The sequence below is a fragment of the Patiria miniata genome, unplaced genomic scaffold (assembly GCF_015706575.1).
Source record: "Patiria miniata isolate m_02_andy unplaced genomic scaffold, ASM1570657v1 HiC_scaffold_7, whole genome shotgun sequence".
Taxonomy (NCBI): Eukaryota; Metazoa; Echinodermata; class Asteroidea; order Valvatida; family Asterinidae; genus Patiria; species Patiria miniata.
In genome coordinates, this window is record NW_024037074.1 from 3,129,614 (window position 1) to 3,142,726 (window position 13,113).

A 13,113-nucleotide genomic window follows, 5' to 3' on the forward strand; every position below is an offset into this window, starting at 1 on the left:
AAGGCGTCATATTAAAAAAAATAATAGCCAAGAAAGCAGCGTCATATCTACGTAAGATATATCTACTGCCTTGCCTTTTATTATACTGCCAAACTTGGTAATTATTACAAAGGGCCAAGTTTTCACTTCGTATACAGCTTCTGTTTTAGCTTTCGGCAAAAATAGAACCCTTCATTGCTAGCTCTGTGATCTTGGAACTTTAACCAGGCATTCGTAGAGGGCGGCATCCATGTTGAATAGGCAGGCTTATTTCTACTGGCTTAATAAAAACTAATTCACAAGAGGGCGCTATTTACCATGAACGGTCGTCGTCACTCGAGCAGGCGGCAGTGGATGGAGTGGGGTCCGTGCCCACCTGAGGTCTTATTGAGTCAGTATATACAAATAATACACATTTGTCACGTGACAGTGGAATTTTGTGAAAAATTTAACTTCAACGTCTGCCAAATCAGCAGCAAACTTGAAGCTTGCAACTGAATTTAAATATACTTTTTTTGTTTTAACGTGCCGATCAGGCAATATCCTGCCTCTTTCAGTCTGCAATTTAAAAAAATAATAAAATACACTTCTTTGAAAGTCCTTGGTTTTTCAACTGGAATACAGAGCAGCAAAGTTCAAAAAAATATGTCTGACGCCTCATCACATGTCAGGATTGGCCCAAGCTTAATTTGCTCGCAATTATTTCCAACAGATCATAACCACCTGATGCACTCGTGATCTGGCCTCAGAAAAACATCTCGTATAATTATTTAGCCGAGAGCACCCTCTTGGTCCCACTGGCTGCCCTTGCCCGCGATCGACCACTGCATCAGCACTGCGTCGGCCCCGCCGGCCGAAATGACGCAAGAGTCGTCGGCCAGAAACCTGACTGCGGTCACGTGGGCACTGTGGCTCTTGACGTCATACGATGCGGCCTGCCATACAATTGAGACAACAACAAAATCAAATTGGAAATTGATAGTTTGCATTTCCAAAGATCTTGGATGCTGTAAGTTGGGTGCGAAATAGTCTGGTGCCTTTACCTCTTTCTGTAGTAACGAAATAGATTTTGGAAGTTACCCTCTTAAAGAGCCCTGGGAACGAGGTTGGGCTCTTTCATACCACCGTGGCCATGAAGGGACAAAGCTATGTAGCATCAGTTAACACAGTTACTCACTTTCAGCGATGTGCATGGGTGTCTGTAGAGGGACAGCCAGCCAGAGCTGTCCCCTGTCGCAAGCAGACTGCCGGTTCGCGAACGGTCCACCGAGTTTACGTCGATGTCATTTTCCCTTCCTGGCCATATCCCTGAACGGTCATCAGTTGAAAAATAAAGAAATGAAATGACACCAAGTGTAAACCATTACCCAACGAAGCTCATATAAGCATACGACATTCACACATTTTGACGATCACACATAATTCGTCGCATCACGCATAACCCTCACAAATTGAAGACAACCATTTTTAAAATGCCTATCGAACCTAATTGTACGGCAGATAGTTGAATTGTGCTTTTGATGATACAAGCATGGCATTTGACACACAGTCAGCCATTTTTAAAATGGCCGCCATTGCTTGTTATTTTACCAATAGTTTGTCAGATGACCAATCTGCGATGGCCCTACAGCCAAATATCTTTCTTACGACATACTCTGAAAGGCACAATTTTCCCAAATATTTCACCTATATCTGCCCCACTATAACCCCAGAAAACGATTGCAATTAGCCTTTTCGAGAATACTTACTACATTACTACATTTGTGTAATTACGGGAGTTGTTTAAGTGAATGTATCAATACAAGCCAGGAATCCATCTTCCTACAATTGTACCCGTCCTTTTATTACAAAATAAACCCTTTTTATGGGGTCGAGGTGAGCCCAGACTCAATTTAGCATCGATTGGACATTGTGCTTGTTATTACTAGCCATTCAACCGAATTCTCCACTCCAGGGTAAGGCAATGGAGAATGTCAAGAGTTTAAAAAATAGATAATGAACCGTTTTGTTCGATAAATAAGAGGTGTAAAAGGTCAAAGACAAAATAGAAAATTCAGTCGAGGAGTGGCTCACCTGAAACTGTGTATCCCAAAGCACACGTCTGAGTCTGCCAAACAATATCTCGCACGGCTTCGGCTTTTTCCTTTTTCATCTGAGTGACATCCCCTTATAGCCAAAAAACAAATTAATAATTTCACTTCAAATGGAGAAGACAGCCAAATCCCATCTGAGCCCAATTTTGATTCCATTTCAACTCTAACCGAGCACTAATCCCTTCGTCAATCTCGAGTTAGGTCCGCTATATGAGGACTGTGCCAAAAAAATTCAAAAGCTTAAAACTTAAACTTGAAGGCAAGAGATCAACATATCGAATTGAATCCAAAGCAAATTTGAATCCCACGTCAACTCTTACCAAATCTAACCCTTACATTAAACCCAGACCCAAACAGTCAAAACGTTTACCAAGTTAAATCCTTTGATATGAATAATATGAATATCCAATATGAATATTAATACAAATTGACCAATAATAATAATTACAAGAGGATTACCAGCAAAATTTGACAGAATTTATCTTCCCTCTTATAGAATTACAATCAGTTTAACGAAAAAAATATGAACTTACAGAATCTGAGATCGTAATCTCCCGACACACTCTGCAGGTAGCTACCGTCGGCTGACCAGTCAATCTGCTTTACGTAATTAGTGTGACCCTGCAGGCGGGGGAAAACATCACCATTCAAATACATAAAGAAATCAAATGTTCCCAACTTCAAATCTCGGTTACCCAGAAACATGAATAGTCTTTTTTTAAACGGTGCATCTGCATTTGTTGAAAAAACTTTGAAATTCCTGGCCAGAAGGATTATTCCCCACAAGGCACAGACGCAGCATATCAATTACGAACGCCATTTGTGATTGCGAGAAGATCGCCGTTGCTGATTATAGATTTGAAGACATTATAAACTTGGTGAATCCCTGATATCTGCCGGTAATGCGTCCCATTATAGGATTCAGTTCTTGACACCAGGGAAAACTTGAAATAGAATTTACTTATTTGAGGACGAGCAAAATGATAGGCCTGAATTTTTGTCTAGTGATCTACTTTGACTGGTACTTTTTGTGGAACGTTTTTTTATATTGATGAATGCAAGCTGATAGTGCGTTATGTACAAGAGGATCAGTCGGGCACCCAGCATTCTTTCTATTAAGAGTCGTTCTTTAAGTGTTTCTTTCTTCTTTCTTCTGAAAGTTGTGGAGAATGTGCAAACCTATTTCTGGAATTCAATTTATCTGCAGTGCCGGATAAGACTCAAAACACATGGGAAGGCGGACTTTTGAATTGCTTATTGAAAAAAAGTTTCATTCTTTGTTTTAGACTTTGAATGTTGGTAAAAGCCGGATGAAAAATAATGTTACCTGCAGAAACCCAGCTTTGCGGTAGACCTGACCGTCGTCCAGTACCGTGTAGAGATAGATCTTGTGGTCATGTGACCCAAGCACCAGCAGACCGCCATCTGCCGAAATAAATAGGAATGATGGGTAAACAGAAGGACGACCTCCAGAGTCAATGGTTGGGCAGCTCAACTTGCAACCAATCACAGCCAAGAGATACGTTTCTAACATTCACGTTGATTGTTTACGTGTCTAAAAATATCAATGCTGCAATGAGCTTCTTTTGCTTTGGTTAAAGAAGAATTGAAACAATTTAAAGGTATGATTTACAGAGGTCGAGCGTCTTTGTGATCTGTAGGTTTACAATCTTTACGAAGATTTGTATCGATTACCAAAGATTAATTTAAAAAAATAAATAAAGCTGTGTGCGTGTAAGAACGTGTATCAATGTCATTAAGCGTGTATTTTTTTAGGTGCATAACTAATTTTCATAACTAAGAAGCTTTTTTAAATCTGCAAATAATTTTAACTCAATGTTATTAATATCAATTTGAGTTTCGCAGGGTCTCTTCAATACACCCAATCTTTATTCAGCTGTGGGAACGCTTTCTGGAATGAGCACAATTTCGTCTTAGTTGTTTTTTTTTTTGTATTTTGTTCTTTTTCTGATAAAGAAATCACATTTCATTTCATTTTATTTCAAAGGTCACCATAAGGGTCATCCTCGTCCGCGAACTCACCAGGTGAAAAGTGGACCGCATCGAGTTGTTGACTGCCGGCCTGTACCGACGTGATATGCATGCCGTCATAGGCGTTCAGTACGGTAAACCGACCGACAGTAGTACCAACGGCGAGCACTGAAGCTGATGGATTGAAGGCGCAGGACACGCACGGTTTCTGGAGGAAATGGTAAGTACATGTGAATGCATTAAAATGTAGCAAGTTCCTTTTAAAGTCTTTGAATTTTTGGAGCAAAACAATCAATCTTTGATTGGTTTCCATAATAGGCCTACACGCCTTCCTTAAATGATATGTTTAAATGTTTAATGATATTGTTATTCGTAAAAGGTGTGAAAAATTTGTTCCAAAAAAGACTGCAAAGACTGTGTCTAGCAATTAAACACTTTTCTAAAGACGATCATCTTGCTTTCACTTTGTAAACATGTTTAAGTACTAAACATATTTGAAGTATTGATGGATAGTATTCAGCGTTTGAACATCAATATTTAGGATTTGGACACTTTCTTAATGTTTAAACATGTTTACAAAGTGATAGCAAGATTGGGTTTAATTGATAAACACTTTTTCTCAGTTTATGTTTCTCTTAATGTAATTGTTCGTTTATACAGCGCGTCTTTCCAAGTCTCTGCTTGAGTTAATTTTCTTTTTTTTCCGGGTGCGATTTAAGCGTCTTTACCTCCACTTCTGACTTCCACAGCAATTTGTGCGAGTCGGCCTGCCATAGCATGACGTACTTGTCGTAGCCTGCCGTAGCGAAGGCTTGCTCGTTGGGATGGGCAGCCACTGCCCACAACTCCTGACAGTGACTCTGTACGTTACCAAAGATATGGAAAGCAAAAGCTTAAATATTTGGGAAAAAAATATTCTGTCTATGAAAAGTATTTTGGATGAATGTTCACACCAAAATGGCCTAACGGTCTGAGACAATTAAAACAGCAAAACCACAAGAATTGTGTGCATCCCATATCCCACACCCTCGGATCCACCTAATGTAGCCGCAGCTGGAAGTTGAACCGAAGTTTGCAACATTGTCCCCAATTCGGCAGTGATTCGTAAAGCGGATCTCGCATTTCTATTCCCCTCTTCGTACCTTACCTGCAAAACATAGATGAATTTAGTTTGCAGCGATCCCTCCATGATGTGGTTGCGGGTGGTTCCCAGGATGATTCGCCCGTCGGGGCTGCCCGGGTTGAGAGGCACGATAGCGCGGATGCCACCAGCACTCTCCGTGAACTGAGAAGGGAAATCGTAAAACGGAAATTATACTTACGGGAAATGGTACCATTAGGATACACTCCCATAGACTTGTGCACACAAACATGCTGTGACAATTTGTAAAGTGAGTAACCCTATGGGTCAAAATCTATATCAGCGTACAATTTTAACAGGTCTGTAAACTGGCTTCATTATGTACAATAAATTGACAGGTTAAAACGGCTGCTACACAAGCTGTACCAGTATTATGGTCAACCTATCTATCAAACCCCTTCAACAGGCTTTGGTAGCTACACGGTGTAATCCATAGGGGTTTGTGGTAGTTGATGACCAGCCTGTACAAAAGCTATTAAGAGAGGTAGGGGTTAGGTTTTTTTGACAGTTTGTGATAGTTACAAGTTTATGACACTTAACTCAAGTGTCATAAACTTGTAGGCTAACTATCAATAACCCTAACCTAAAATTAAACCGACCCTCACCAAACTTTATAAATTTTGGTTGTGCATCACGAGGAATTGATTGAGGTTATTTGCGACGTTAAAATTATGCCTAGAAATAGGACTTGAAACATTAGGGAGACATTCAAAATAATGTCACCTTTTACCTACCTTGTCTCCTAAGGTACACATTTTAGCAAAACGTATCTCCCTGATGGGCCATTACGAGTATTGATGAAACGATAATCAAGTTTCCCCCCAAAAGTTTGAAATTCAAAACATCCCAGCTTACAAGTCTCTCGATGTTGGCCGATGAGTAGCCTTGCAGCGAGTCCCAGGCCTGTAGTCTCCTATCCAGTCCACCGCCGGACAACAAGGTACCGTCCTCCAGCATGCACAGTGCGAAGACGCTGCGCTCGTGCGCGTGCTGTATGCAGTGGCGGGCACGGAACACGTTCTCGTTGTCTGGAAAGGAGGTTATACATATAGTCACGTACAAAAAACGTTCCGAAGATTCTTATCTGAAGCCTAATTTTAGGAGTTTTACGCTGCAAATCCTGGTGTTTAACGTTTGAACAAATAAGCGCTTATTGCAATAGTTATATACGTTTGAACACATTATAAACGCTTTCTGCAATAGTTTATATACATTAATTTTAATGGGCGAGACGCCGCTTTCTTACTTAATGGGCGTACAACGCCTAGATTAAATTTCATTATTCAGATACAAATGAACCAAAAGCAAAGCCCGAAACAGTCGGTTTAAGTTTTGAAGCTTTTGTAACTGAAATGTTACTTTAAAGAAAACAAATGTTAAACATTCCGTTAACATTATAAACGCTTCGTGAACGGCGCTGCATCCTGACATTTAAACACGCTTAACTTGCTGACGCTAAGACGATGAACATCCAAGAACAACGCGGCCATGCCAGCAGGTCCAGTTATATGGAGCCTGATTTTAGAATGACCCCTGTTCTTTTTTAAATCGCAATTTACGTAATTACCTTTTTCCCAGACGGTGATGTTACCCGACGAATCACCCGTCAATACGTCACCAGTGTGGGAGAATTCCAGGCAAGTCACGTACGACGGCCGCTGGTTCTGCTGCATACCCCCCAAAAATGAGCTCGTTAAAAATCAAACTTAACCAGAAAATCCAAATATGTATTTTTCCTCTCGAAACATCGTAAAAATTGTCGGGGAGGCTTTATTTTCCGGTGTGTGCGAACAATCGATGTTGTCCAGTTTGCTTTACCATTGATTTCAGAGTATCTGGGTTTTTTTTTCTTCAAATAGTCCAGGGGGTGAAATAACCTCTGTCAGTTTTATTCTGTTCTGATAACACTGTAGTAATTAGTTTAAACCTTTAGTTTACTAATACCTAGCAAGTTATGCAGTCTCTCTATTTGCCTGTCATAGATTGGCTATACCAAAATCAGGACCAATTGGGAAGGAGGATACCCGAATAAGAACAACTAGCAAGGTGAACCACTATGCAGTGACTCACATCAAAGTTGCCGCTCTTCTTGTCGCGGACGATCTTCCGATGGACGATGCTCCAGAAGAACAGATGCTGTCTGCCGGCGGTGACTATGATGCTATCATCGAAGGGATGGAAGGAACCTACCACTACCGCATCCGCTCCAGCCGTCTGCAATCAACCGGTAATGGACATTTTTAATGCTGTCTCAAACGTTTCTGTCACTACCAGCCAGTCGCTGGTAATGACCATTTCGTCAGCGACACCATGAATTAACACCCAATTGCACTTGAGTGCGCGTATACGCGCGCGTATTTTACAGAGCCGAGTGATTTTCGTTTTCACGAAGTAACAATTGTACACTGTGGGCCGACTCGGTCATTTTCGTTTTCACGAAGTAACAGTTTGAAGGCTTTTTATCAAGATTTTCTGTAATCCTGCAAGAAAACGGATTAATTACAAAATATGTCATTAAGCGGTTTTCACGAAGTAACACTGAAGTAGACTTGGGTGTTACTTCGTGGTGTGGGCGACGATTTGTAATAACTTTCTGATCGCGAATATTTTGTCGTCAACCACATGGCAATGGAAGAGGGCATGCATTTTCTCTTGGCCGAGCCGCGCGAAGGCTTTGTAGGTCTGAGACTGTCTTCTCGGTGACGTTTCGACAAGTCTGGTGAGGTCGTCGTCATTTTTCAAACTTGAGTGCAGCTGGTACAAAAAAATAATGTTACGTAACAGTATAATTTACCATGTCTTGTACGTGTCGCAGTATTATACATTTAGGAGATACATTTAGCCTTCATTATGATAAAGCCGTGTATATTAATAGGAATATGATTTTCATTGTTATACCTGTGTGGAGGCTGCATCGTACAGCGTGTACTCTTTCGACTTGGCGAGCAGTGTATCATTGTTCCATTCCCACACGCTGAGCAAGTGATCGGTTCCTTGTTCAACGGCCAGTAACCAGTCACCGTTGTTCTGTATAGGAAGTTAGAGAAAACAAAGAAAAGGCTCAGTGAAAAAAAGTTATTTCAACTTATCTATTACACTGAAAAACTTGACTAATTTGCAAAAATGGTACGGCATTGCATAAAAGGTGGGGAAATTTGCTACGAGATTTGCTGACCGAAAAAAAACTTTTTACTTATAGCAAAACAGGATACCAGTCAAATAACTAGTGCGTGTATAACTCTATTGTGCTTGTGGGCGGTTACCAGTTGGTCTTTGCTGGCATACTTATGATGTACACTGTTTTATAAAGCTGCATGGCCCAGGCCTTACAACTGGTACATAAAATGGGCGGGGAATAACGGAAAATGGGGGTGGGGATCACTTACCTCATTGGAGAAGCTGAGGCAAGCGATTCCGGCATCGAAGAAATTCAGCCCCAAGATGGCGTGCGTGTGCAGTGTCTCCACCTCCCAAACGCGAATATGTGCCTGTTTGAGAATAGAAACCCAAAGCAATAATAACGAGGCCTATGTTTTTCAGTTGATGGTCCAACGCTTGCACGCTGGCCACTTTTAACAATGAAACGTTTTGAACTTTCAATTGTTCAAAATCAGTCGTATGTGACCAAATTACTTCAATCAAAATAATCTGGGAATATAAAAAAATATTTAGTATTCCGAAGAATCGATAACTTACCGAATGGCACATGGCAATATCTCGTGGCTAAAAAGAAAAACATGGAGATATAAAACAAAAATAATGATTACTTTAATGACGACACAATCAACTAGAGTTGCTCTACAAAGTAACTGACTTTCATGGGGAAAAACTCTGTTGGATCAAGGAAAAACTGTGTATTCACTCCCACGTCCATGAATGTTTACCCGCCGTTAAACGTATTGCACACTTTCTTGCTTTTGAAGTAGTTTCATAATTATACGAAGAAAGTTTCTCTGAATTTTAAACTGGCCTTTGTTGAAGTTTTCATGTGACTGATATATGATTAAGGATGTATAGTGCGTACCGTTGAATCCGGAAGCTGACCGGCGAGTTGCCCAGTTGCGACGTGCGTCCCATTTGGATGAACGGCCATACTGGAACACAATGAAAGTGAGAACAAATAAAATGCTAGTTTAATTAACAAAATCATCAGAGGAAATTCCTTTCAATCCATTGGAAAAAAACATGAGTGTACAGAATTCAGCGGAGACATCCTAAATCCAATATGTGTCGACGTTAATAAAGAAATGTAAATTTAAATCAAAAATTATATTCAGTATAGCATATGACGTTTCGGGATGGGGGGATGGGAAATTGATTTCGTTATATAAGAAGTAAAATTTGAAACCGTTGCATTTTCCCCATGTTTGGATCTTATCTGATATAAACAGGAAGCGAGGATCAGAAATGGATGTGCTGGAAGCATGGGCGTCGCGGGGGGGGGGGGCAAGGGGGGGGCAAAAAAAACAAAAAAATCAACATGCCATGTACATTTAACAACATGGGCAATCGGCAGGGGTGTCAAATGGGGGAAAGTGAACAAATGCCCCCCCCCCCCCCGCCCAACCTCGAAAAATGACAAATTGAGAATATGCTGCAAAAAGTACAAGAATTTTGAGAGCTTTGCCCCCTCTAGAAAAGAATCCTGGCGACGCCCATGACTGGAAGTGTAAAAACGCATACACTGGCCCATAGAAATTTACAATGATATTGTGCCGTGAGTTTTAGTTCTGATTCAGATTTAAGTAAATAGGCTGAAGAGGCTAGCTTAAAAGAAACAAATTCTTAAAGAAATTTCTTTGAAATGTTCAGGATTTATACCTGGTTATGTCTTCGTTGTGTCCCGTGTAGTGCCGCTGCCTGTCCGTGTCCTTGTCGTACAACACGCCCACGGCTCCCACGTAGTACAGCAGCTCGCCAGACGGTAGCACGAAGAGGTTATTACAGTGATCGAAACCTCGGTAGCCATAGCTGAGATTTGAGTCATGGGAAAAACAAGGTGAGTTTTGCTTGTTTGTCTGTATAAGTATTTGTGGGCACGTGTGGTCTAGCGGTAGAGCACAGGATTCATGATTGTGATGTTGTTGGTTCGAGCCCCGCCGTGGCCATGCGTGTTGCGCCCTTGAGTGATACGCTTTACCTCAATTACTCCTCTCAACCCAGGTGTTAAATGGGTACCGGCATTATTCAATGCTGGGAAGGTAACAGACTCGCTGTGGAGGAGGTGTGGCGATCCCTTCACAGCAGCATATGAGTCTGGCCCAATCGCTAATGAAAGAGAGATGGGCACTCCGTTCCTGTGAACATAGGTTCGTCCCCTTTACACTGAAAAATTGCCCGGGTTAATTTTACCCAAGAAAGGGTGAACACTGGAACTACCCAAACTTGGGTTGTTCTATAACCAATTGTTTGGGTTATAATTTATGTTAAATTCAACCAAGTTGTAGTCATACAAGAGTGAGTACAAGAGTGAGTAGCAGAAATTCTAACCCAAACAATTGGTTATAGAACAACCCAAGTTTGGGTAGTTCCAGTTTTTCACCCTTTCGTGGGTAAAATTAACCCAGGCAATTTTTCAGTGTACCTTTACCTTTTATGGTAATCGTGGTACTTAATTGTGATGGGTCCCAAATCATCACAAGTCCTCAAAAGTCAATCACACGTCATCTAGTCCCAAGTCAACTCACAAGTTATTCAACTAAACTGCCACTTGTGGCTGGACTTGTGTGTTTTTCGACTTGTGATTTGACTTATGACCGGACTTGTTATGTACTTACGATCCATCATAAATATCTCGACTACAACAGTATTGTCTGCCCCTTGTTTTGTGTGTGTTGTACCATCCATAGAAAAAGGTTAATTGGTGGAGTAGAAAAGTTCCACTCGTACCCCTTCCTATCCAAGAGCACTGGTGTCAGCTAAATTTCTTTGAGCTTTGATTGGATTGATTTTGACCCAGGGTCAACACTTCCGATTGCGCACAACGCGTGCGTGTGGAATGTGCATGCATTCAATAAGGCTGTTAGCTACCCACAATGCTTTACGTTTCCTTCAAAATATTTTGTGAGAAATGAGATCTTGATCTGCTTCCTTGGAAAGGGCAACTTATGTCAGTTAAACTTAAGTGCGCGTGAGTGAAATAGGCGAACCTGTTTGTGCTGTCAGGGGCTTTGGTATATATTTCAACTTTCTTTGGGCACTATTTCAAAACTGGAAAGAGGAATCTATTCAGATGGAAAATGTATTTTGACGTCTTGTTCTGCGGTTTGCAAAGGATACACCCAATCCAGCTTGAGGCGTTTGTTCAGTGCCAAGCCCACGCGGGTGGTGTTCCTCGGGTCCACGATGGAGGGCGGTAAGAACTGCCTGACCTGCCCGTGGATCTCCACCGTGACTGGCGCGGCCAGGCCCCGCTTCCTTCCCCGCTCCCTGGCCCCCGGGCCTGCTGCCTCCAACGAACGCTCCGGTGTGGAATCCTCGGAGTCCATCTCTATCCCCTGCTGCGCTGGTTTCCTCTGTCTTAGGTTATACCCCTTGTTGGGGTCGCCGATCTCCATTGGTACCTCGTCTTGCACGCGGGGGTTTTTCTGAGAGGGGTATTGGCGGTGGAGTTTACGCCGGTCGCTTGGCGGGTCCGACCCGTCGCTACTGCCGAATGCTCGGCGGGGCTTCATGGGTGGAAGCCGGGGGCTGTCTTCGAGTGACGAGCGGGGACTGTTGGACTCGTCGGCATTATAAACTGGTGGAAGAAACGTGGCAAAAAAACATATCGATTCAGGGAAAAAAAACAGAGTTGTAATCGAGTCAATCATCATGTTCAACCACGAGGCACTCACAATGTCGGATTACTGAGAAGGTATAACATCTGACAGAGGATGAACGAAGACAAAGAAAAATCTTCTTCATTGTACATTTGAATAGCTCGATATTGGATGACTTTTGACTTACTTTTGTTATTAGTGAAATGTATGGACTTGTAAAGACTAATCTTGATTGTGAGCTGCGATAAAATAAAATTGGATACAAGTTGTGTAATCAGACAGATCGTTGTCCCAATAAGGCTCTCAGTTAATTTTTCTCTTTCTGTCACCCCTTGGACATACTGATCCTATAAGCCTTGTCCAAAATGGCTTTTATGGCTTTGGGTATTTACAGCCGCCTGTCAATGTCCATGCCCGAAGCCGGACGTTCTAGCCAGACGGACTTGTGGGGTGATAGCATTGTGTTCCCATTATCCCCTTTTCTAAAGATTCCCTTCTGGGGTGATGTTTTTCCATTGTGTAAAAAGTGGGGTGATGTGTTCTGAAAGGAACATCACCCCACAAGGGTGGTCTGGTCAGAACGTAGTAACAGCCGCTTGGACGCTCCCTTAGCCTTGTCTAAAATGGCTTTTAAGGCTTCGGATATTTACAGCCGCCGGTCAATGCTACAAACCCAAGCCGTAGTCACAGCCGTTTCGGACGCTCACTTACCTTCCAGACTGCTCGCCACGCCGTTCCGTTGCAACCCCTTGGCCCTCCGGTTGACCTTCCGCCGGTGCATGCTGGCGTACTTGCCGTCCCGTTCCCGGACCGCCCCGTCGCTCAGGGACCCCTTGAAGCGCCCTCTGCCGTCGGCGTACTCGGTCTCGGTGCTGGAGTCGCTGAAGTTGGCCGTTCGTCGGATCGGCTCCAGGCCGCAGGCGATGAACTTGTCGTGGTTCTTGAAGTCGCGGAAAAGCTGCGTGAAACTCAGGACCTGACGATAAAAAGGACTGAAACTATACAACCCAAAATGATAACACAGAGAAGCGTTTCAATTTTGAGATTGTGTTGGGAAGAGATCTGTTTTTACTGTGTTCGGTACCGAAGGTTATACACTGCCATTGGTGGTTTACACTTTACGCGAACAAGCTAACGTTTGCCAACA

At 42.4% G+C, this 13,113-nt stretch overlaps 1 protein-coding gene across 4 annotated transcripts in view; it reads right to left on the minus strand.

Moving 5' to 3' along the window:
• The window catches only part of LOC119746066 (echinoderm microtubule-associated protein-like 2), a 28,159-nt gene continuing 15,046 nt past the window's right edge, over nucleotides 1-13,113 (minus strand). For 3 of the 4 annotated variants that reach the window (XM_038222844.1, XM_038222846.1, XM_038222847.1), the window contains exons 3-20: nucleotides 12,678-12,942; nucleotides 11,485-11,944; nucleotides 10,027-10,176; nucleotides 9,230-9,299; nucleotides 8,902-8,928; nucleotides 8,592-8,693; nucleotides 8,104-8,232; nucleotides 7,276-7,419; nucleotides 6,773-6,872; nucleotides 6,061-6,233; nucleotides 5,212-5,349; nucleotides 4,793-4,924; nucleotides 4,116-4,272; nucleotides 3,400-3,497; nucleotides 2,606-2,693; nucleotides 2,053-2,145; nucleotides 1,157-1,287; nucleotides 1-914 (exon numbers count right to left, since the gene is read on the minus strand). In XM_038222844.1, coding sequence (XP_038078772.1) covers nucleotides 750-914; nucleotides 1,157-1,287; nucleotides 2,053-2,145; nucleotides 2,606-2,693; nucleotides 3,400-3,497; nucleotides 4,116-4,272; nucleotides 4,793-4,924; nucleotides 5,212-5,349; nucleotides 6,061-6,233; nucleotides 6,773-6,872; nucleotides 7,276-7,419; nucleotides 8,104-8,232; nucleotides 8,592-8,693; nucleotides 8,902-8,928; nucleotides 9,230-9,299; nucleotides 10,027-10,176; nucleotides 11,485-11,944; nucleotides 12,678-12,942 — 2,622 coding nt within the window. In that variant the 3' untranslated portion in view covers nucleotides 1-749. The remainder of the gene's footprint in view (nucleotides 915-1,156; nucleotides 1,288-2,052; nucleotides 2,146-2,605; nucleotides 2,694-3,399; nucleotides 3,498-4,115; nucleotides 4,273-4,792; nucleotides 4,925-5,211; nucleotides 5,350-6,060; nucleotides 6,234-6,772; nucleotides 6,873-7,275; nucleotides 7,420-8,103; nucleotides 8,233-8,591; nucleotides 8,694-8,901; nucleotides 8,929-9,229; nucleotides 9,300-10,026; nucleotides 10,177-11,484; nucleotides 11,945-12,677; nucleotides 12,943-13,113) is intronic. The other variant, XM_038222845.1, reaches the window with a different exon arrangement.